This window comes from Haliotis rubra, unplaced genomic scaffold, assembly GCF_003918875.1.
Source record: "Haliotis rubra isolate DU_JTF1 unplaced genomic scaffold, ASM391887v1 Scf214, whole genome shotgun sequence".
Taxonomy (NCBI): Eukaryota; Metazoa; Mollusca; class Gastropoda; order Lepetellida; family Haliotidae; genus Haliotis; species Haliotis rubra.
Window position 1 is genome coordinate 522,041 of NW_025766159.1, and position 25,481 is coordinate 547,521.

Here is a 25,481-nt window from a genome sequence, read left to right on the forward strand (position 1 = left end):
TTCGAACACTGTGTATAAGCTCTAAATAAAGCAAGTCTCGACTTAACTAAGGTTCAGGTATGAATCGCAGTTTCTCACTGAATCTCAGTTTCTGTTCAAACAGTTATTTAGTTTCTATCCAAATATTATATTGCATGAACACAGGAAAAGACTTGCGCGAAGGGACCAATATGGATCTCGATATTGACATGTCCGTCAAAGATTGGTCGTGCAGGTCCTACAAAGTGTATTTTATGTCTGCTTCCCCATCTCAATTCTCTATTTTAAAGTCATCGAGACATAGTGTAAAACAATAGCTCAAGCTGTGATTTACTTCTGGTTGAAAGCAAAGTGATTGAGTTACGATTATCGTAGCGATGAGGAAAAAGAATCTAAAATTTGCAAATTTTCCCTTAAACACGACCAAACCTCTCACCTTCCCCTCGTCTCAGCCATACTGTCGGTCCAAGTTTTATAGCCTTGTTAAGGCAGTTTCACCATAGCGTGTTTCGTCCACCGTGAGTCGGGTGTGACTGTAGTGCACGTGCTGCACGAAATTCACGCACTATCCCGTGCAGAGCGACAGAGGGAGCAGTGCAATTGACATTTGTGCTGTGGTTGGTCTTTTCAACGAACCTGACGAATCGGAAATGGGCAATATACACTACTCACACATTGATAAGGATAAAAAAAATTCACACCTTTACTTAAACGTAGATTTATAATATGAAATTGTATCCATTTAAAACTGGATAAATAATAATATGTTAACCCCTCTTTAGGCGGACAGCCACTTTATTCTAACCTTATGCACTTGATACATGAGTAACCATAAAAATGGTTTTCATGGCACCAATCAACCATTTTGCAAATCATGGAACGAGCATTGACAAATAAACAACACCTGTCAATAGCAGGTATGGGATCAACAAGATGCAATGCCATACTGAAACCTAGGGTCCATGCTTACAATAAGCTTAGATATTTAAACCAAATTTGACCACACGTCATAGTTTTCTGTTGAATCCACGATTTGATCCTTAGCAAAGCGTGAACATTATACTATCTTTCACATCCTCTGGTCATAATATTTGTGAATTGTTATATTTTGTCATGGTGATTTGTTGCCGGTATGACGAGCGAGCTGAAAAATATAAAAATGATACTCCAATTAGTGTAGTTTTACGCCGCCTTTAACAATATACCAACAATATTATGGCGGGGGACACCAGAAATGGGCTTCACACATTGTAACCATGTGGGGAATCGAACCCAGATCTTCGGAGAGACGAGTGAACGCTTTAACCACAGGGCTACCGCTCCGACCAATGGCATGTTAATCTCTTACTCAATAGTTTTAGGTTGGTTGTTTTGGCCTACTGGTAATAAAATCCTTAAACAGGGTCATCTTTGTCTGTGGGAGACAGTTGGGTAGCGTAGTGGTTAATGTGTAAGTTCGTCACTCACTCACTCACTCACACAGCGGAAGTACTTTTAACAGGCGACTATAAACATACATATAACGAGTTGTCAGAGGCGAGACGTCTAGGGGATTTGAGGGAATGTCCCTACTCATTTAAAAATATGGTTGCTCGAGACAGCATTCCCTGCTATATTTCCCTGAAAAGAACTTTACATGCATATTGAATGTTGAATGTGTGTGCTGTAACAGGAGCAAAAGCAAGTACACAATTTATTTCTATGCATATAGTAAAATTCTGTAGACTGGGCTTGTTATATCGGCTGAAGCTAATTGTTGCATGCAAGTGTATGTAAATACATACTGAATGCCAGAATGTTAGCTCCTGACTACTTTATGTGTAAACATAATTTGAACAAATGACAATTATGTAGATCAATAAGAAAAAAAAGTCTGTATTCTGAGGAATAAACTGTATTCCTGTCAACACCTTATGTACGGTCTTACATGAAATCCATGCGGCAAACTGCTCAATGACAAGATCTGTGTTTACAGGCATGTCTCTGTGGACATGCATCAGTGCAAGTGATGACAAACGGACATCACCCATGGTGGACCGAAGGTACGTCTTCATCCTCCTCATTGCACTTAAGGATCTCTCCATTGATGCTGATGTCACGGACATAGTGGTGAATTGCCGAAAAAATGTGAAGGCACGTGCCTAAAGTGCTTAATGACAGGTACGCTACTGGTTGTACTCTTCGGAGCCTGCAAGAATAAGGGGACAATATTTCCTACAAATGCGAAGCTTATGTGAACATCAATTAATAGATCAAATTTGGTCTTCGCTACCCATACTTGTCGTAAGAGACGACTAACGGGATCGGATGGTCAGGCTCACTGACATGGTTGACACACGTCATTGTCTCCAAATTGCGCAGATCGATGCTCATGCTGTTGATCACTGGATTATCTGGTCCAGACTCGATTATTTACAGACCGCCGCCATAGTGCAGGGTAAAACTAAACTCACTTACTCACTCATACAGCTGGAATACTGGCGAGAGCGGAGTTAAGGAACACACAAACACACTTGAATTACTAAAACTCATAAAACAATCGAAATATGTTTGTCAATATTTATTCCAAAATAGTACCAATGTAACAAAGTTATGAGATCAAAAGAAATACACACACAATGAATTACTATGAAAATAATATGCAATACTTATGAAGGAAGTAATGAAATATCTAACAAAATGCAAAACAAATTTATACACGGAAATAAGTGAAGTTTGTTTTGTTGATGTAACAGGAAACTATATCCGTCTTTATCTATACATACATTGCGATCAAACACAGACAAAGAACATAATATTGATTTGTAAGTACATGTAATCGATGAAAATCATGTACATATCACACAACCATATAACAGATTCACACAACGATGTTAATATCAGAGTGAGTGGGTGGGTAGGGTTTTACGCCGTTTTTAGCAATATCACGGCGGGGGACAGCAGAAATGGGCTTCACACATTGTACCCATGTGGGAAATCGAACCCGGGTCTTTGGGGTGACGAGCCAACGCTTTAACCACTAGGCTACCCCACCGCCCCTAATATCAGAGACTGTAAATACTTGTTCAAGAGGCATTCGAAAAGAGACTTTTGTGAAAAAGAGTATTTGTTCAAGTTGCACAAATTGTCATCAGTGATGACATTTTTAATATCAGCGTCATAAAGAGGAGCACTTTTTATGAATAGACAATTTGTTTATTGTAATAGATGTGACGTTACGGTGTAGATACTGACACTGTTATCGAACCTCACTTACTTGATAGTGTTAGTTATCTACACCGAATGCAATAACGAAGTTGTCTATCCATAAATGCATTCCTCTTCATCATACCTGCTTCTAAATGACACTTATAGAGGCAGTGTCATAATTTGACATTTTGGCTCATGATAATGAGAGTATGTGAATATTGTATTTACACTGCAATAGGTAATATTCAAAATATTAGTTCTCAACTTCTGATAGGGACATTACGATATGTCATTCTGTTTGAATACACTTGACATGTTATGAGAATAGATTCGGCGTCACAATAATAATAATAATAAGTCATCTTCTATAGCGCACAGTCACCAAACACCAAGTGATTGCTCGCGGCGCTTAATCAGAATCTGATTATTATTACCCCGGATAACCCAAGCTGCCTGTTAGGCGCTAGAAGGTTATAGTCACATGACTTTATCCAACCGGGTACCCATTTTCTGCTGGGTGAACAGAGGCAATTTGAACAAACTCACTTGCCTAAGGTGAGACCACATGTATCACATGTGCTTCGTTGTGGGTCAGGACTGAAGTCTTAGAAACTCACAGGAGTCAAGCTGGCAAACACGGTCACCCATCCAAGGATTGTCCGAGCTCGACGTTGCTTAACTTCAACTGATTCGTGACCTGAGCTCTGTGCACAAGACCACGCGCGATGGAAAGATAATAATTATCCCAATTAAAAAAGTGGAGTAGTATACATCACGGCAGCATATAATCGGTCAGATAAACAGGTGATCGTCAGCATGAGCACCGATCCACAGTGATGAGCCATGTACAAAGACAAAAGCTGCAACCACCCTATCCATTTTAACTGACATTCACAAGTGCGTATAGTTTTATGCCGTTTTAACACATTGTGGCTGCAATGGTTTCACACATTGTACCCCATGGGAATCGAACCAGCGTGACGAGCGAACACTTTATGCACAAGGTGGACTAACATCTAGTCTCTAAAATGAACATATTTTTCAGAAAAAAAACAGTTCCGAAATTATATTATAATAATAATGGTCATTAATAGAGTGTCTGTATCCACGCAAGTGGACATGCTAAGATATATAAAAACGCTAAGATATTTTACCCGGTTAACCCAAGCTGCCTGTAAGGCGATAGGAAATACCGGGTACCCATTTACTGCTGGATGAACAGAGGCAGTTTTGAACAAACTCGTTTGCCTCGGATGAGACCATATGTGCCACGTGTGTTTCATCAAATATTCATGAAAAATAATACAAAGGAGCGCAGAGACTTTCTTCATTACCAGAAACTGTGGTAATCTGGACTTGCCACCTATTCTTGACCCGCATGGGCCGCGATGGGTATACATGTATTTGACTCTTCACTAAGCTACTACAGCCAAAAACTCAAATCAGAGTGAGTGAGTTTAGTTTTACGCTGCACTCAGCAATATACGAGCTACTCAAATTAGACATGTGGTATATTTGCAAACAGAAACCCAGCGTATCCTGGAAGCCAATAAAACAACAAATATTCCAATTGGCTGTACTTATTGTAAAGGTGAGCATTCCTTGGTGTAAAAAGTGTTTACATCTGTGCAATGTCTATTTACATGTGGCTGTTCCCGTGGGATGTGTTCGTTGTTCACAGTAAATCCTTGTATAGACAACCAGGCATTTCACATTTCACATTTGAACACAATGTCATAAATGATCGAAATGATGTACATGTACAAAAGAATAACATCTTTTCTCGATATATATCCGTGGATCCAATCCACATCGTACTTATCTGTAATGTACAGATTGTGCCACGAGGCAGAGCAGGCACTGATATCAAGGACTCATCGGTCTACGTCCGCTACCCATGGTTCATGGAAGAACGTATGTTTGAAATTGATACACTCTGATAAATGTTGTTTTAACTATTCTTTCGTTTTAAAAGTTTGATAAAACATTTAATCTTGGAATTTCATGAATTTAAAATCGCTATACTCAAATTCAAAAGTGGGTTTCGGGTTTTAAATCTGACAAATATCACTTATATGTTTCATATTGATTTTCAAGAAATCAAGCCAAATCGTTTTAAAACCCAAGCATCTGATTTGCCAAATATTACATTTACATGGGTGTTCAAAGTTCGCCACTCGTTCACCTGACGAGAGCTTCTATGATCCTCGGCAGAAAGCTATCTTAATATTGAATGTCAATAAGACAATCCATAGGCGTGGTTTCTTTAGTGTGGCATCGTACCCTGACGGCAAGGAAAATGTTCACACCATCGATCACTACTTCATTCGTCAAGAATGGATCACTCATCAGTGGTACTTGTTTGTTTCGAACTGTCAAAAGGCGTTTGGGACCCTGATGATGACGTCACATCCGGTTTTCTCTTCAAACACTTGTTGAGGTGCAGGATTTCAAGGAAGGCGTTATGAAACTTCCGGTGAGTGGCGTAATAGACAAGCCAGTTGATTGACGGGTGCAAATGCGCAAAAACCACGATGTACACGTGCGCCCCGAAATGAAAAGTGTCACTCGCGTCCAGGACAATGATCAGTGCGTAGGGAATCCAGCACACGCTGAACACCACATAGATGATGAACAGTGTTCGAGCCAGCCGGAAACTAGGAGGCTTGTTGGTCTTTGACCTGTAACCACGTGACTGCTTGACGCGTGCTCTCACGGCTCGCACGTGCAGGTACATGCGCAGATAGCAGATTCCGGTGACAGTGATTGGTATCCAAAACAACACGATTGAGAAAACCACGGTGTGGGGATATGTCGCCATCCGTGCCCAGATGCATTCAAGGCTCTTGTGGTCGAAGTTGTGGTCGCCAATATCAGCGAGGTTGAGCAGAACGAGGCAGAGTCCGACGCAGTAGAAGCTCACGCAGTAGATGACGCAGTTGCGGGCCTTGAAGATGGTACTGTAGTATTTGCTGTGGACGATGAAGATGTATCTGTTGCAGCTCATGGCGGCGATGGTCATGAGAGACGCCACGCACGACATCGTGCACAACGAGCCTATAGCGCGACAGAGTCCTGGGATACGGTCGAAGAAATCAGAGCCCTCCAGTTTGGCTGTAAAATAACACAAAAGTCGTTTATAATGTGTAGAAACAATAATGAAATTATGTTATTCGTCATTGACAATGGTACAAGACAATGGTATTGAAACATCTCACTTACGAAATAAAAGAAGTTGTTATTCATAATATTTGTGAGTATTGTACTTTCTCATTTTTTAAAATGCTACTCAAAGAAGAAATTAATTCTGTTTATGGTGTTGCGTGTGAATTTTATAAACTGCTGAAAATCATAAAACAAATACAGGATAATTACTCGCTTGTTATTATTTCGCTTTTTTGTTCACTATACCAAACATAAAAGTAACAGTGAATGGGTTAGATTAAACATTGCTTTTAACATGGACACGTAGGTGAAAAACCGCCTCCGTGGTGTAGTGGTTAGAGCGTCCGCCCGGAGAGCGGAAGGTCGCGGGTTCGATCCCCGACCGCGTCATACCAAAAGACGTTAAAATATGGTACTTGTTGGTCCCTGTCTGGCGCTCGGCATTAATGTGTACAACAAGGACTGGTCGGCTCGGAGTCAGTATACTGTGTCTGAGTGGGGTATTCATGCTTCACTGCGGCATGGTATCTCAGTGGGCTTGCACTATAACAAAACCAGCTTCAGTCTGGGCTAGTACAAGCAGCTGCACATACACATACACACGCATGCACGTCGTCATATGAGCGAAATATTCTCAAGCATGACGTAAAACCCAATTTCACCTCACCTCACCTCACCAATTAGGTGAAGGGATTTTTTACAGCAATATTACAGAAATATCACGGCATGGGACATAACAATTGGGCTTTCATACACGTGTGCCTCTACGTGGGTACAAACCTAGGCCTCCGATGTTACGTGCAGACGTTTTAACCACAAGGCTACCCGTACGTCATTGGGGTAAGGTGGGGTGGGGCGTTGAGTGGCCTAGTGGTTAAAGCGTTCGCTCGTCACGAACTAGCCCACTGAGATACCATGCCGCAGTGAAACATGAATACCCCACTCAGACACATTATACTGACTCCGAGCCGACCAGTCCTTGTTGTACACATTAATACCGAGCGCCAGACAGGGACCAACAAGTACCATATTTTAACGTCTTTTGGTATGACGCGGTCGGGGATCGAACCCCATCCAACTATGAGGTTCAAAGAATGAGTATTCGTAGCGATGGCATTACGTCCTGAACAACCGTCAACCCTTATTTAAAATGAGCTAGACCATTCCAAAGTCTGCACGAGGAAAACGTGCGTTCTCTCAGCTACCCGTGTCACTCCAGATCACATACAGAGAGAAACACTGCCTTTTTGAATAGGAACTCGATACCTATAATTAATCATCAAGGTCAACTCGACCTAGAAACAGCTGATTACACAAACACGTGAACTGTCATATATGTCATTATTATTTCCTGGAAGGAACTTATGCAATGATTATTTAAGTATCTGCTACAGTTAAAGATATTTTGAGATTATTAAACTGTTGCTTATCAAGGAAATAATTTCAGCTCTGCAGCTTTCTAAAAATATTAGATTCACAGCCAAAGAAATTAAGTATATTTATATACCTTTTATTTTGTTTTGTTCAACGCCGCACTCGGCAATATGCTTGCTATATAACGGAGATCTGAAAATATTTGATTTCGCACCCGACAATCCATTGACTGATATCACGAGCTTCAGTCAGTGCAGTTACGTTAACAGCATTAACCAATACAGCGAGTCCGACGACCAGATCTCTTCCGTTACGTGGGAGGGTGTGAGTGAATTTTGTTTTACGCCGCTTTTAGCAATATTCCAGCAATATCACGGCGGAGACACCAGAAATGGGCTTCACACATTGTACCCATGTGGGGATTCGAACCCGGGACTTCGGCGTGACGAGCCAACGCTTTAACCATTAGGCTACCCCACCGCCCCGCAATGTGAATGAACATGGCAAGATTGTGTAATGTATTTTGATGTTTACTGCTTACAAGAGTAGAGAAGTTTATGATGCTTGGATGGATATAGTAATATATTTTAATGTATTTACAACGTATTGAATTATATGATGGACAGATGGGGAGAAAGTGGTATTTATCTTCAATTTCATTTAAATTACAAAGTGTACATATTCTATCTTCTTTTTTAACATTTTTATATCTGCCGCTTTCAATCAACAAATCGTGAGATGAACATTGGAATCTTGCTAGTGATCGCCTAAATTTCTTTATATTAACACATGATAAGTATACTTCACTGAACAGATCTTTTCTAAATTTTGAATAGTAAAAACATTTATATGACAAAGATATTTTCTCACACCATGTTTGAAGATATATGTCTTTAAGTCTTCTGGTTATCGACTGAATAGAGAATAAGAAGTTCTTAACATGAGATGTTCAATTTCTTTGTCCATTTTCATCATACAATAACATCATATAATAACATTTTTTCCGTGACCGATATGGAGGCATATTTAACAGTTTTAACCCATATTTGACACCTTTTATGCTCATGTGATCACTGGATTGTCTGGTCCAGGCTCAGTTATTTACAGAACACCACCATATAGCTGGAATATTGCTGATTGCGAAGTTAAACAACACACAAACAATCAAAAAACACTTTAACTACTAAGCTAACCAACCGCCCCCCGTTTAGTATGAGTGAGTGAGTATGGTTTTACGCCGCTTTTAACTATATTCCAGCAATATCACGGCTGGGGACACCAGAAATGGGCTTCACACATTGTACCCATGTGGGGAATCGAACCCGGGTCTTCGGCGTGACGAACGAACGCTTTGACCATTAGGCTACCCCACCGCCCCCGGTTTAGTATGAAGACTACAGAAATGAATGAATGACCCTCTCACCTACGACACTCATGGGATCTGCTAAGGCTGTGACGTACATGTCGGAGGAGGCCAGGTTGACGATGAAGATGGATTCCACGTTGTGAAGGGATTTCCTCGTTGCCACCGCTACAAGAATCAGAATGTTGCCAAACGTTCCCATTAACGTCGCCAGTCCAAGAATTATGAGAATTGGTATCGCCATTTCAGTTTCTTCATTGAAAAATTCATGGCGACCAAATTTGAAAATACTACCGTTCACAGAATCTTCAGAACTCATATTGGTTCTCGATGGTACCAGATTTAAAGTCAGTTTTAGTTAATGAAAATCTTCAATGTACTGCCGATCATATTCAGTGCAACAGGATACGCAGACGGAGGCAACAGTGGCGACGGAACAACGTTTGAACGTTGAATGTGTTTACGGACGTGTGCACGCGTGGCCCGGCGTTGATAGTGACAGTTAAATCAGTTCTGGCTGGTCGTGGTATTGTACTCACGAGGAAAATTCTCTGCTGATGTCATCGAGATGTTTATTAATTTAAGGCGGCTGGTGAACCGGGTAACCCGGATGTAATCGGAAGTGCCATTTTCCACTATAAATTGAGCAGTCACGTGACCATCGGAGCACGTGATTCGACAATTGAAAATACCGAAAGTTATTCATACGCCATATCATTATATATGTCACAGTTATGAGTGTTCGGGTTAATTCGTTATATGTGTGAAGCTTATAAATATAATAAATGTTTATCAAAAGGATAAATTTTCAAAAGTAACATCAGGTTGGCGAGGTGAGGTGAGGTGAAGTGAGGCAAAATTGAGTTTAAGAGATATGACAATGTGTGCGTGTGTGTGTGTGTGTGTGTGTGTGTGTGCGTGCGTGTGTGTGTGCGTGCGTGTGTGTGCGTGTATGTACGTTCATGCGGGTGTATGCACAGATCAGAACTAATGAACTATGGTCCCAGCCCACTCGTAAACCACTTCGGGACAGAGGTTGTCGGTAAAAACAAAATAACTCTCATTGCAGTCAAATGATAAAATCTATTTATCGCACATAAAAGGAAGTTTTTAGACCTTACATCACTCAATACAATGGCGCCTTACCTCTTGTAATACGTGCTAATTTCAGAGTTAGAAATTGGCCATGTCCGTTTTATTCTTTTAAGTAGCAATCAAAATATGGATTGACGAAACGAATAATGTTGAAGAAACTGATGCATAATAAGCACTACACACATGGCTATTATAAAGATTTGATACCTGTCAAATATACAAGTGGAAATACTTGAACACAACAACTTGTCATGCTCATGTGACGATAGCGATCTACAACAATACACTTGGGGGATACTTACAATCTACTTTAAGATAGGTCAGCGTCCGAGTAGATGTTGTTATCAGTGAGAAGTAAACAAAAGTGGTTGGCATGAAGGCACAAAGAGTGGAAGCTGAAACCTTCATGGTTGTTGTTGAACGCCGCACAGTCCAACTTTATGGCTTATAATTATCGAGTCGGGGCCAGAACATCCGGTGATCAACATCATGAAGATCGATCTGCGCAATTTGGATACCATGACATGTGTCAACCAAGTCAGCGAGCCTGACCACCCGATCCCGTTAGTCGCCTCTTACGACAAGCATGGGTTACTGAAGATCAATTCTAACCCGGACCTTCACGGGTGAAACCTCCATCTGCGACTAGGGGCGATGTAATTGTGATTAAAGCAATGGACCTGTTTTCGATTCCCAACACTGGTAGGTGCTGTAGGTTAGCCTAGAAGTAAAAGCTGGTCACGCTGAAGGCCGGGTTTAATTCAACACACACGAACATTGCGTGAGGACCATTTCTGGTGATATAGCAATAATATACAAATGAGGCATAAAACCACACCCACTCGCGAGTGTGAACATGATATTTAAAGGGGGTCTTGATTCGAGTAAAATGACAGTCCCAGCATGTTTCAAGTCCATAAACAAAATTATGTATCAGTATGGCAAAAGTGATTTGCCTTAAATAGATGATCCATCCGATGGATCATGAAACAAATTTCAACGTCTTGAGCTGGCAGCGAAATGGTTCCAAAATATCATCTTGGGGGCCGGTGCGATTGGTTCGTCATATTCTTAGAGAACGACCATTTGACACAACAGTTATTTACAGACCGCCGCCATATAGCGGGAATATTGCTGAGTGCGGCGTAAAACTAAACTCACTCACTCACAATTTCCACTTTCTTATAAACACAAAAACCCTTGTTTGCCCAAACTACCAATAATGAGACAAAATGTGCATTACTTGTAACACCAACCAAAGTGACTTAATTACAAACATGTTGCATCAGTAGAAACGCTATACTCATCCCAGACCAGACCCTACTTCGTGGCACAGTTCTAGGAATCGAGTTAATATTCATCGTCACCAGGAAACCAAATGGCTGATGTAAAAAATGGCTGAAAGATCGTGTTCGGTGACAGAGACGAAAGTGCTTCCGGAAGTCTTCCTTGTGCATAAATGACCTTTGAACTCTCGGCTCACTGTGTCTAACTTACCTACATAATGTCTGAACGAATTGTCAGAGAGGAAGTAAGTCGCCCAGTATATGCGCCGGTTATTTGACAAACTATCAAATGTGCAGGAAAGATATCGATGACCCCTATTGCACTTCTCTATTGACAAGTTCATTCAAGGATTGACTGTACGTCCGGTCACGAATCAGTTGAAGTTAAGCAACATTGAGCGCGGAGAGTCCTTGGATGGGTGACCGTGTTTGGCAGCTTGACTCCTGTGAGTATCTAAGACGTCAGTCCTGCCCCACAACGAAGCACATGTGATAAATGTGGTCTCACCTTAGGCAAATGAGCTTGTTCAAAATTACCTCTGTTCACCCAGCAGAAAATGGGTACCCAGTGGGATATCATGTGACCATAACCTTCAAGCGCCTAACAGGCAGCTTGGGTTACCCGGGATAATACTGAACTGTCATACTAAATGGACTAATTAGTATTATTTATTATGTGTCTGTTAATTGGGGTATTCCATCCTGATAAATGTTCTTGGCCCATTCGCCCCTTTCTTACGATCAACTTAGCATCGATTAGCTCTTGCTCATGGTCGTAATGTTTATGTCATTTGCACCAGAAAGTTGTCTGGTCAAAGGTATTTATCATAAAGCAACTGAAATTTGGTTTTGACTGCATATTGACATGGCCAAAGTTACATAAACTCCATGCCTTTCAGAAAGTCGTCAAATGTATATGTTAAATTTGAAATTACAATTTCTCATTAAAGTACAGATTGTAGTACTAATTGGAGTTAGGGGCGGTAGGGTAGCCTAGTGGTTAAAGCGTTGGCTCGTCACGCCGAAGACCCGGGTTCGATTCCCCACATGGGTACAATGTGTGAAGCCCCATTTTGGTGTACCCCGCCGTGATATTGTCGGAATATTGCTAAAAGCAGCGTAAAGCTAAACTCACTCAACTAACTGGGGTTGAATCGAATCCAGTCAGAGATCTAACCCACTCAGCCTCCAGGGCTGCCACACAAATGGATCACACCCTCAAGAAATAGAAATACGATTGGGCTATTATTGGCTATATACTGTGGTATGTGCGGTAGGGGTATCACAGTATAGTATAGATGTACCATTTTCACAAACACGTCCATAATGGCCAACGTCACATGAAGGTGGTGCCTAAAAGAAAATAATGTTTATTTTGATAGAGACATATTCTAAGCTTGTTTGAAAAACATTTGAATTAATTTTCGAATATATAAATCTTAATTTAAGTGTAAGATATACTCTTGTTTTGCTCATATCTGAACCAGTTTCTTGGGTCTTCTGGATTCTGGGAAAAAGCCTCGTAATGGCTGGGGTTCAAGGATTCTGAGTATTTGCCGGTGTACAAAGCCACCGATTTCATTAAATCAAAACGTACCACTTCACAGCATGCAGCCTCTCACGAGCAAGATTAATTCTGTTTAGAAAGTATTCCCCTGAAACAAAACCAAAACACACAAAAGTGCCTATATCACACACAAGCCCCACCCCTTCTGCTGTTAGTCAATTAGGAAACAGTGACCAGTTCATAGGTGTGACAGTTTTATTTTTGATCTGTGGGTTCGTTTAGGTCATTAAGTAACACTGAATTACAAGCAATATATATATATATATATATATAGTTACAAGCAATATATATATATATATATATATATATATATATATATTAAAGTGCAACTAACAGATACCTTAAGTACCAATGCTCATACTTTAAAAACAAAATTGAACGGATTTATGAACTACTCAACTTTTTTTTTGATCTATGGGCTCGTTTAGGTAATGAAGTAACACCGAATTACATGCAAAATTTATATTTCAAAGTGCAACTGACAGATACTTGAAGTACCACTACTCAGAATTAATAACATATATGTGGGTTATTAACACTAAACAAACAATATGTTGTTATGTTTCTAATCACACCAAAGATTATAAAGCATCGCAATAATTAATAAAGATTTATCCTTGACACAGGCCACCATTCAAGACTTAATGTTTGTGTTACCCAATACACCTCGTTATAGCCCGTGTAACCATAGTCTGTCTCACAGTCCCTGAACCATATTATTTTCCCTAATGCCTAGAACCACCACCCCCGCCCCACCCCGCAATGCTAAAACCCTAAATGAAGCAAGTCTAGATTTCCTCAGGTTCTGAATCTCCCAACTCACTGGGGCTCCTTTTCAATTTAAATGGGTTTATTTGTTACCATCAAAATTATATATATTCAGGGACTAAGCGTTAGTCTAGTATAACCACTGCCGTACGAATATGTATGAAGTCCGAAAACCTTTAATCCGACGACCTGTTCGATGTCCGAAAAGAATACTTCCGTTACATCTCCGTTGTGATCGTTGCAATTGACTGGCTCTTTAGTTCTTGGCGGGACTTCCCCAGAACCAACGCCTTCACTGCGTTTCTGAATCGTTTGTTGGTGCCGTAAAAGACGAAGAAGTTGAGCGAAGGATGTATGTGGGCGAACGTCGACAACAAGATGCCGACGTTGGTGTTGACACCGCCGTGCCTGTCCAACAGAAACAGTAAGGAAATAGGAAACCAGCAGATGACAAAGACGGAGAAGATGGTGAAGGCGGTTTTGGCCAACTGGACGGAATCACCCTTTTTCTTGCGTCTCCTGTTTCCCTTCGTGACGGCGACGATCCGACGTCGTGACTTCGCAACGCGATGATACAGATTTCCGTACGACAGCAACGTCGCCAACATCGGCGTCCATAAACACACGACGACGAAGAACACCATGAACCTTCCTATACTCGGACCCTGGACTAGGAGGCACATGTGGGTCTTGTGGTTGAAGCCGTGATGTCCAAATCCGAAAAACGTCATCGAGACGACGGTCAACGCCCAACCGTAGATGCACGTTAAGATGATACTCTGGACCCTCTTACCGTCGAAGCCGTGACTGTGACACACGATAAGGTAGCGGTTGACGCCGATGGTTGCTATGGTGAGAAGGGAGACGACGCAGGAGACGGTGCAGATGGTGCCGATGATGACGCAGAGAGGCTGAAGAGGGGAGAAGAATTTCCATCCTAGAGTCTTTGCTGAAACGATAGGATATAATGAAAAAGACGTATTTTCGATGTTTTGACCAGCTGTTGCCTTTAACTAAATTATTTATCTGTAAATACTTATCTATAAAGTTTTGAAAACAATCCTAAATTTGAATCACTACAAACATTATATCAACAACAGGTATAATATTGAAAGAAATATTTGCTTATAGAAAAAGCCAACAAGTTAAGTTCTATACAAAATTACGTTGGGTGTGAACATGTGGATTCTGCTGTTTTTATGTTTTTATGTACATATTTTAAAATCAGGATGCAACATAATATTGATTTAATCATTATCATTATATGATACATTTAATTGTGAACAGTTTTTCAGTTCAGATGATTTTGATAATGCAAATGTATTGTCATGTACATGCTGTCGTTTCATCCAAGAGTGCTGATCGTTTTGATGCGCCACCAAGAAATGTGTCATTGTTTACTATAGAAAATGAGACTTAATGTCAATGGTTAAGCAACTTTTATCAAATAAATCATTTCTGAGCAAATCTTAGCCTCTCTCCTTTAAATTCCTTTGAAGTGTGTTTGGAATTCTTTGGGTTGCTATTTCATCAATTAATATAAAATCTAGAATATTTGATACAAAATACCAGCTATCAATATGAATACAGTCGATACAAGGTATCAAATAGTATTTCATACTCGTACCTCCACGATAAATAATACAATAACTGAAATTTCGAATGGAATAAATTATAATTACATGCACACAAAAGAAAAATATTAAACGGCTTCTTACCTATAATACTCACTGGGTCTGCTATGGCTGTAACAAACATATCTGAAAGCAAAAGGTTAGCGAACAGTACTATTTCCGCTGACTGGAACGGCCTGTATTTGACCAACGTCACCAGCGTCGTGACGTTTCCTGTAGTGCCGACAACACCGGCAACACCAAACACAACACACGAGAATATGAGTACCCCTGTTACAGTACTAGACGTGGTGACAGGCGCGTTGTCCGTGACGTTCATTATCTTAATCTGAGGATAATCCGAGATTAACGCTCCAGCGGCGACGTTAAGTTCAAGGTCATTCAAACGTTGCAACTACGTTAACAGAACCATAATCACGAGAAAAAACTGTTGAAAATAAATATCGCCGATGATTAAATGAGTTTCAGTCCAGCTGTTCCATCCATGTTTTTTAAATAAACACTGAATTAAGACTGTTCAATAACAATCAATTTCTTCTTGTTTCTTCATCTGACAGTTGAAAACCAGAAACCGCCGAATTAGACCTTTTACCAAAATCCTCGCTCAGTTGGAATCGGCATGTGCTGGAAACACACCTTCCTCCCTGCTAACACATTGCAGGGATGGATGTTAAAATCCGTGCCAGACAGCTGACAATTAAGATGAAAAATCCCAGTCTCACCTTGGGTCAAATCTCTGAACCGGAAATATACGCAAGATAAATAATTAGGGGTGTTTTATATAATAATAATACAGGGAATTCATATAGCAACCACTAAGTGGGTGCTCAAAGCGCTACAAAATAATAATAATGTTTGAATAGAGTAATGAAAAAAGATGCGTTTTAAGATGTGATTTGAACGCAGCAAAAGATGGGGACAGTTTTAAGACGAGGGGCAGTTCATTCCATAGCGATGGAGCACAAACACTGAAAGAACGCTTTCCATAAGAGGCCAGTCTATAAGAAGGAGTTTTCAAAAAGAATCTGCTTTCAGATCGCAGTTGTCTGGATGGTTTGCAGGGGGTAAGCAGTTCACTTAGATATTCTGGTGACATGCCTTTTAGACTCTTGAATGTGATACAGAGTACTTTAAACCCTATCCTCGCCTCAACCGGAAGCCAGTGTAATGACTTCAGTATCGGCGTATTGTGAGAGTACTTTGGGGCACGTGTAACGATTCTTGCCGGTACATTTTGAACTTTTTGAAGTCTCCTCAGAGATTCTTTACTGATGCCTAGAAGCAAACTGTTCGCATAGTCCAACCTCGAGAGTACCAAACACTGTACTTATGTCTTGGCTGCATCAAGTGATATCAGATGACGAATTTGACTGATACAGTCCACAACAAAGTTGAGGCCACTCTAAGCTACTATCGTTGCAATGTATGAAAAAAATTAGTTATATGTAAATGTGGTTATCTGGATCTGGGGTGTTACTATTATAGACTCGGAAGAAAATGAAACGCAAACGTAGAATAATTGGAAACAATGTGCTGATATTCATAGAAAATTAACGCATCTACGTGGGAGCGTGGCGGTTAAACAAACCAACATGGTGAGTGAGTTTAGTTTTACGCCGCACTCAGCAATATTCCAGCTATATGGTGGCGGTCTGTAAATAATCGAGTCTGGACCAGACAACCCAGTGATCAACAGCATGAGCATCGATCTACATAATTGGGATTCGATGACATGTGTAAACCAAGTCAGCAAGCCTGACCACTCTATCCCGTTAGTCGCCTCATACGACAAGCATGGGTAACTGAAGGTGAATTCTAACCTGGATCTTCACGGGTACACTAACATGGATTGAACGTGCAACATGAATTGTCTGGCTATGAAAACGATGCGTTGTCATTTGTCTGTCATCACAATTGTACAGTAAGTGAAATGTGAAAACATGCCACTGACAGACCATCGGCCGACTGTAAGTCATTACGCCAAGCGCCATTAGAAGACAACTGAAGTTATATGATAAGACTCAGCACGGTCAATACAAGGATTATGTAGGATTTCAGCCCAGCCAGTGAGAAACGCAGGTATTCTCCCGAGAAGACCAGTTCAAGGCGTTATTCTGACTGATCAGCAACGTCAGCTGCGACGTCAATGGTGTCAAGGACACCAAGGACGGCAACAGCAGCGATGGAGACGTGTATGGCTTAGTGACGTTCTTTTTGGCTTCTGTGTACAGACGTCACGGTAAACGTTATGTTCGAAGCTGCAATGTAGGTAGTGGACAGGTTTGGTACAGGTACTCCCGACGCGGTACGTACGCGTCCAGGGCACCGTTACAGAGATGAAATTCTTTGGCAACACGACTTCCCATTATGGAACAAGCCATCGTCATGTCAACACGAGGAAGCCCGACCTCACACGGCAAGACTGACAACGACCTTTTCGAGGAACCACAACATCCAAGTACTGCCATTGCCCTCAAGGTCGAGTATACTCCATCGAGTATGTATTGGTTGCTCTTGATCAAGGTCTGTAACAGCCACAGAACTTCCAGCATTTGATACAAGCACTATATGACGAATGGGTGAACTATCTCCATGACACAAGTCGTAATCTGATTGGTTCCATGGGGCGACGATGCCAGAGGGTTCTGGACTACCGTGGGAGCTATACAAGATGTTGAGTACAGATGACCTTCGCCTTGACATGTGTGCCAGCATGGCCATGATGAACCTCGCTCAGTGACAATGACTCCTGTCATGAACAATATAAACTGACCGGCAAAAGAAAGTATACAAGGTTTTCAAGAGACCATTATCATTGACCCAGACAACCTAGACACACAAACATAATGCAGGGGTGTTAATAACATCTTTACTCAACCTGAGCTAAATATCACACGCATACTACAGAAACACGTGGCGTCAGATATGCGCAAGTTCACTGGGGGTCGTGAAAACCAGTTTTCAATCACACAGAAGATAAACTGGTACTGAGTTACACACAATAAATGTTCACTACCATCATTTTAGTATCCTGTATGTCCACCCCTTGCATCAATACAGGCACGCAGCCTCCTTCTAGCAGAAGGTGTCAGACGTCGGACAAGGTCACCTGGTATCCGACGCCATTCGTCCTGGAGGGCTTGTGCAAGTTGCTGTCTATTCTGTGGTGGGCTAGGGCGTTTCCGCACGCGTCTGTCTAGTGCATCCCACATGTGCTCGATCGGGGACATGTCTGGAGAACGTGCTGGCCACTGTAGAACGTTCACGTTGTTCCTCTCGTCGCTGTCAAGGACGAACAACTCGGACCCAACGCAATCTGTGACGTCTGTGTTCAGGGGTCAACACCTGTCCTTTGAAGGGTCTGTAGGCTCTGATACCTGCTGTACGAAGACGTCTAGCCACCGTGTATCGACTGACATGGTGATCGAGGGAATTCGACGCTGATGACGTTACCGTCAGGAAACGGTTTCTCGGGTGTAACGTCCTCAAATGCCGGTCTTCAGCTGGTGTTGTTACTCGCGGTCTCCCACTTCTTGGTCTGTCCTGTGTCTGGTCCGTCTGCCTGTAAAGTTGCAGCAGTCTAGAGACGGCTACACGGGTGCAGCCGAAGGTTCTTGCAACGTTGGCGTGTGTCGACCCCATCTGGAGCATACCTATGGCCCTCTCACGTTCAACTGCTGATAGTCGTGGCATATCTGTGGTGATCTTTTTTCAAACTGCATGTGTAACATGTCCGCACACTAACTTTTATACCCTTAGTGCCTGACAGAGGCCCAAAATCATGGTTTATACAATTGACCACTTCAACGTTTTATTCACGATGTGCACGTGAATTTCACTGCAGGTATCAAATTGCTACGTTGGGCGACATGTTTCAGTGTATAATTTACCTACAAAAATAAATATAAAAAATTTTGAGAAATGGTAACTTTTGGTATACTTTCTTTTGCCGGTCAGTTTATTATGATCTGTTATTTATTCATAGAGCGCATACGTTATACATCTGAAAACCACTTTTTCGTTTCGGTTTGTTTTTGTTTTTGCAGGGTATATATGTTATAATAGTAACTAGGGCTGTAACGATGCATCGAACTATCGATGGATTGCAATTGTTGAGTCTCCGATAGCAATTAATCGATGGCAGAAACGAAAAACTATCGATAGTTTAGTAATTGACTTCCGTTGATAAATACGCAACGCTAAATATAAGATGTTTGGTCTCAGACTTGCAGCTTCATTGAGTTCATGTTTTAACTGTTTAATGGATCTGGGTTTCTTGTCAGTTATTAAAAGAGACTGAAACTTCTTCAACTTGTTTTTATTTCATATAAACTATACATTCATTTGGGAAATGACTCTAAATGAGACAATTCAAGGCGAAAAAACCTATTGCAATAGTATTGCAATAGTTGGTCGCAATAGACTATCGCTATAGCAATAGTATGTTGCAGTAGACTATCAATATGGCAATAGTTCTTTCCCCCTCAATAGTCACCCCTAAATTAGTAACACACATAATTTAAAACAGTAGTTCCACCTCCTCATTCCGTACTTTCGGTATACCATGAGAGGTGCGCATGCGCACAGGAATCAGTACGCGTGCTTATAGGAATCGGTTAGTATCAGAAGTTTTCGACTGAGTTGAATATTGTGTTTCGGAGGACATGCTACGAGGATAGTGTGCAAGATATTGCCGAGTGCGGCGTTCAACAACAAACAAAGTATTCAAGCTGATGAAAGAATGTCAGTGTACGTGTCCATGATTTCTGTCTCAAAAAAGTTCAGAATCTTCGTTTATCTGTGGCGACTTTTATTGAATTTGACAATTAGGGTGATGTCATACACGATGAATGATAATGTATAATGTAGTGTTTCTATCCTTGGTAGTGTTTTGTTCTGCAAAGGGGTGGTTACGTGCCTGAGGGGAATGATTTGATCTTTTGACGAAAACACTCCAGACTGACTTGATCCAGGGGTTGATCTGATCCTCTTGCACGGGATCTACCTTCTTTCTGCCTGATGGTTTTCAGAGTAAAATCACGAAGATCACGCAAATTCCAAAAAACATACAAAAGTTTCCTTTTTTAAACATGTTTATTTCACCGAATGGCGTGAGAAATTGACATGTGGACGATATCTGAATCACTTCTCTTTCCACAGTATAATGCAGAACAGCGATTATTCGGACACTTGTGTTCAGACGGATATTGTCTCTTTCAAACAGCACGTTCGGTCAAGATACACAGGCTGTTCACATTTCTTCAATTTTCATTATTCGCATTCAAATTGTCCTCACACACGAATACTTTACACTTATAATATTTTGAGATATAGAACCTAGATTATTGTTCAATAATATTTTAATCAGTCAGTGTTTTTTTTAAAGAGAAACGTCGTTGTTTGTAATATTTAAGTCTCTAACTTTCAATCACACAAGGCTACAAAAATAGACCCTAAAAAATATAATTGAAAAGATTCACATATTGAGAGAGTTTAACATAACGAATTTACAGATATTGCTTCAAAAAGAATTAGTCTTCAGCAACCCGTGCTTGTCGTAAGAGGCGACTAACGGGATCGGGTGGTCAGGCTCCCTGACTTGTTTCGGCAACGTCAAACAGCCAGCCATAGCTGCATGTCATGGGGCCAAATACCTGGCGATTTTAAGGTTTTAAATCAATGCCTATATGTTCAAACACCGGACATACCGTAGTTCACTAAAACGTCGTACCTGTTAGATGTTGAAAACACACTATTAACTCTCTGAAACCGTGTAAAGATTAGTGCTTATAAGGAGAAGGTTAAGGATTCGTTTTCAGTCAGAAAAGTGCAAGTCTTCCGATTCCCTTTTCGCTAATTCACATATGTTTATCTCCGACAGAGAAGTTGTAGTCTATATGCTTGTTGTGCCAGCAATAATGGACAGATGTACTTCGGGATTAAAGACATCTGCGTGAAGCTGAAATACAGAGGACATAATTTCTTGACGGGGACCATTTCTTGTCATGGACACTGGACTTACTGACGGCTGAAATCAAACGCCAGAACAAAAGGAAGCAGATCCTGCTTTGAAGGCCGTTGTCATGGTTCCCGTCGGTGATAAAACAAGTGCATGTTGTGTTTGTTTGAACAACGAGTATTAACTGGCAAACTGGTGAATGTTAGGTAGTTGCTGACAATGTCCATTCATCTGACGTGGGGACCGTCTGGTGGTGTGTAGCTCGTGGTGTACGTTTAAGGATGCCGGGAGCGGCACTAATTGCTGCGGAAAGACAAGCGGCGCACTTCGCCTCGGACACAGGCCTCAGACCACAGTTACCCCCGTTAACTTTGACCATGACCCGGAAGGAAAATATGAGAATATAGTGCCTTGTTTAAATGGGCTGTTCTGTTTGTGCTATTTTTTTTAGGCTGACTTGTGATAGCTTAAATGAAAGGTAAGACATTGTACTTTATTGCAAAATTTTTTGGGTCCACAATCTACACATGGTATTGACACCAGCCTTCCTTGATTTGACCCCAAGTTCAAGGCTGTCTAGTGTGTTTCGGCTCGTAACTTCCGGTAACCATTGTTTACAGTGGATACAGCAAAATTGACATGGTCGATCAGGCCCATATTTTGCCGGTTAAGTGACAAGTGGAAGGTTGGTCAGCATGCAACAGGAGAACAGCCTACGACCGATATTAATTATGGTGCACTGGCATGTCACTGTAGATAGCAAAGAAGGAAAATAATTGTGGTCTGAGGCCTGCCTGGCTGATAAACGCGCGCTAATAAGCTGACAAGGGCAGTCTCCCCTTGTGCATAGGCCGCGAGCAAGCTGGACAAGAGACTGGTCCATCCGTTCCCTCCAAATACACAGTCAATTAAAGCTAATTAACCTGCTCGCGCGATTAGATAGTTAATTGTGTGCATGATTCCATTAAGAAATGAACGCAATCTCAACAAAATATTTCCACCTATGTCCCCGTTCATCTGAAAGCCAAAGCAAGGTCCGTGCGTCTAGTTATAAGACATAGTGTAACCTGCATTGCTCGTAATGATCGACCTGTTGTGACAGTCAGCACGGGTTGTCCGTGCATGGATTTGGTCAGTGAACCTGATCTACCTCACTCACTCACACGCTGATATTGTGTATTGTAGCCCATATTTGACCTCGAAGTAAAGGGCACCAATCCTGTCCAAGTATCATACAAGGCACTTATTATTATGTCTATTACCTGGATTGAAAATGAGCATTAGGCGAGGAGGAAATCCCCTCTGCCAGTCTCAGAACGTGTATAAACATCCACAGAACAAGGGGGCGGTTAAACAGCTACACTGAGCAATGGGAGACTACTCTCGATTATTCCCGTGTGCATGTAACGTATAGCAAGTGAAGCCATCGTAAAATATCCAGTCATCCGACATCAGCTTTGTAGCCATGGCTACACACGAGTACAGACTTCGTGATTTCCATCACAAAAAACGTGTAATACACTCATCTGGGTGACAGCAACACAGCGGGATAGAGCAAATGACCCTTCATTATCTTCATTTGTAATTAGTTTACTCTTATAGCAACTCCAAGATATTTCAAAAATAGGCTTGCTTCGGCTGCCTCTCCTGCTGTGTTGCTGTCACCTAGCTAAGAATTGGAATTGATCCAATGAAGGAAGGAAAACAGACTCATGTGTATACCATTCATTAATATTTATTTACATATAATCAAGAAATAGAATGGCAAGTGCTGAAAGAAAGTATCCAAATCGGGGCCAAAGAGAGATCAATTCTCTTATTAGAAGAGAAATAAACTTAGAAATGTCAGTCAAAAGGTAAGCCAAAATATACTTGATCGAAAGGGTGTGTCCTGAAATAAGCCAAAGGGTGTAGCCAAAGAGACCCAAAATGGGAAATGGTATACCAGACGAGCACCAAAACACATTATCTCACAAAAACACTTACACGAACATACATGCAAAACTCATCATCACGCATTCGCCCTCACACTAAATAGCCCATGAAAACACACTCCCTTCCCACCCGCCCACCCCTCTCTCTCTCTCTCTCTTTCTCTCTCTCTCACACACACATCGTCTCTCACACACTCACACATACACCCAATCACACATCAGTAACACGCCCTGTCACATGAAAACACTATCTCTCTCATCTGCATTCAAATGCACATGCAAATCGCATACTCTCACATGCACACTCAATCACACAACATGCACTCTTGCACACATACACAGATACATCGAATCACACATACACGTCTACCCTTATGCACACATACACGCGCGCACACACTTACACACATACACATACACACACACGCACACTGGATGAGGAATCTACGAGAATACTCTCCTAAAGAAGGCAGCCACTCTCCTCAGCGCCTTCCTAACGGGGTGAATATCCTCCACGAAGCTGTCGTCGTCCTCATCCTCATAGACCCAGTAGTCACTGTCGTCGTCACTTGGGACAGGGTAATAGTCGACATAGGTGATGGTGACTGGGGCAGGGAGCGTCTCGCCGTGGTCAGGGCGGGCCCAGAACGGGGTGAAAACACTCAGGGGGTCGGGAGAGGGGCTCGGGGACGAAGCCAGGGGACGCTACATCGGTGAGTGGGGGGGAGGGTGGGAGAAAGGAGGGTTAATGGGTGAGGTTGATAGGAGGTTTTAAACGAAACAGTGTTAGAGAATGTCTGAGTGCATAGCCCCTGGTCACACACGCTGTGAGATATACTATCCAACGACAAGCATGCTGATAGATTGTTAGAAAGAAATGTTAATGTGTAAAATGGGAGAGGGTACCCGGGGACAGACTTTCAGCACACCATAACAGAGTAAGTAATATATCACGTCACTGGTATACAGGAGACGACTTCGACAAGGACAAAAGAAGCAAGCTTTCGGACTAGTCTGAAGGTCATGTCGAGAAAATACATACACAGTCGGATTCCTCATCCAGCGACGGCCATAGACTAGCAGCAGGAGTGACGTGATACCGTATCATGTCTTCCCGTGCTGAAAATAACACAAACAACCCATTTATAGACACACCAAATACATGTACAGAGGAACCAAAATGTTTTGGCGGCCGATGAAACGATAGCAAGAAAATAGAGAGTCTTTTGGGACAAGTATAGGCCACGAAAATGCGTTAGAGGAATTCATCTGGGCATTTAATCATTGTTTTGATATACAATCCATCTATTAGTAATGCTACTATACTCCGCATAGTTGAAAAGAAATGTTTAAAGAAACAATATACCAAATCCACGTCTTAAATATACTAAAAACGTCTATTGTCATGTAACAACATCCGCCATAGTACATAAATACCGACAGCTCTCAATTTACTTGTAGAAAGACATTAGAAAGATCAACATTTCTAAATTTCCCCAAAATTGCAAATGGCGGCCAGTAGCATCCACACCGTTACTGTCAAACTATGGCCGATTTCAGTACTAATGTACGCTCTTAACGCTTTAAAATACAATGAATGTCTGCTTAAATACCTTGAATATGCAGCCTTGTAAACATCTTGTCAGTAGCAGAACTCGGAACGATGCTGTAGTCAACGAAATGCAGAGCGATAGGTAGTAAGAGCAATGGCGATTCTGTTAAAAACAGAGGGGACCGTTGGCAACGACAACGGTAACTACATGGAGACGAAGTCAGAACGAGGCGTCATCGAATGTTTTCGGCAACGTCAAACAGCCGGCCATAGCTGCATGTCATGGGGCCAAATACCTGGCGATTTTAAGGTTTTAAATCAATGCCTATATGTTCAAACACCGGACATACCGTAGTTCACTAAAACGTCGTACCTGTTAGATGTTGAAAACACACTATTAACTCTCTGACACCGTGTAAAGATTAGTGCTTATAAGGAGAAGGTTAAGGATTCGTTTTCAGTCAGAAGAGTGCAAGTCTTCCGATTCCCTTTTCGCTAATTGACATATGTTTATCTCCGACAGAGAAGTTGTAGTCTATATGCTTGTTGTGCCAGCAGTAATGGACAGATGTACTTCGGGATTAAAGACATCTGCGTGAAGCTGAATTACAGAGGA

General features: G+C 41.5%; 2 protein-coding genes across 2 annotated transcripts; both read right to left on the bottom strand.

The window, feature by feature from the left end:
• Positions 1 to 5,301: 5,301 nt before the first annotated feature.
• Positions 5,302 to 9,626, bottom strand: LOC124276840 (melatonin receptor type 1B-A-like). The gene is made up of 2 exons (XM_046712490.1): positions 9,131 to 9,626; positions 5,302 to 6,282 (listed from the first exon to the last, which is right to left on the bottom strand). The coding sequence occupies exons 1-2, from the start codon at positions 9,387 to 9,389 to the stop codon at positions 5,510 to 5,512; spliced, it is 1,032 nt and encodes a 343-aa protein (XP_046568446.1). The 5' UTR covers positions 9,390 to 9,626; the 3' UTR covers positions 5,302 to 5,509.
• A 4,378-nt stretch (positions 9,627 to 14,004) lies between these two features.
• Positions 14,005 to 15,739, bottom strand: LOC124276864 (melatonin-related receptor-like). Its single transcript, XM_046712530.1, has 2 exons — positions 15,505 to 15,739; positions 14,005 to 14,735 (listed from the first exon to the last, which is right to left on the bottom strand). The coding sequence occupies exons 1-2, from the start codon at positions 15,737 to 15,739 to the stop codon at positions 14,005 to 14,007; spliced, it is 966 nt and encodes a 321-aa protein (XP_046568486.1).
• Positions 15,740 to 25,481: the final 9,742 nt, after the last annotated feature.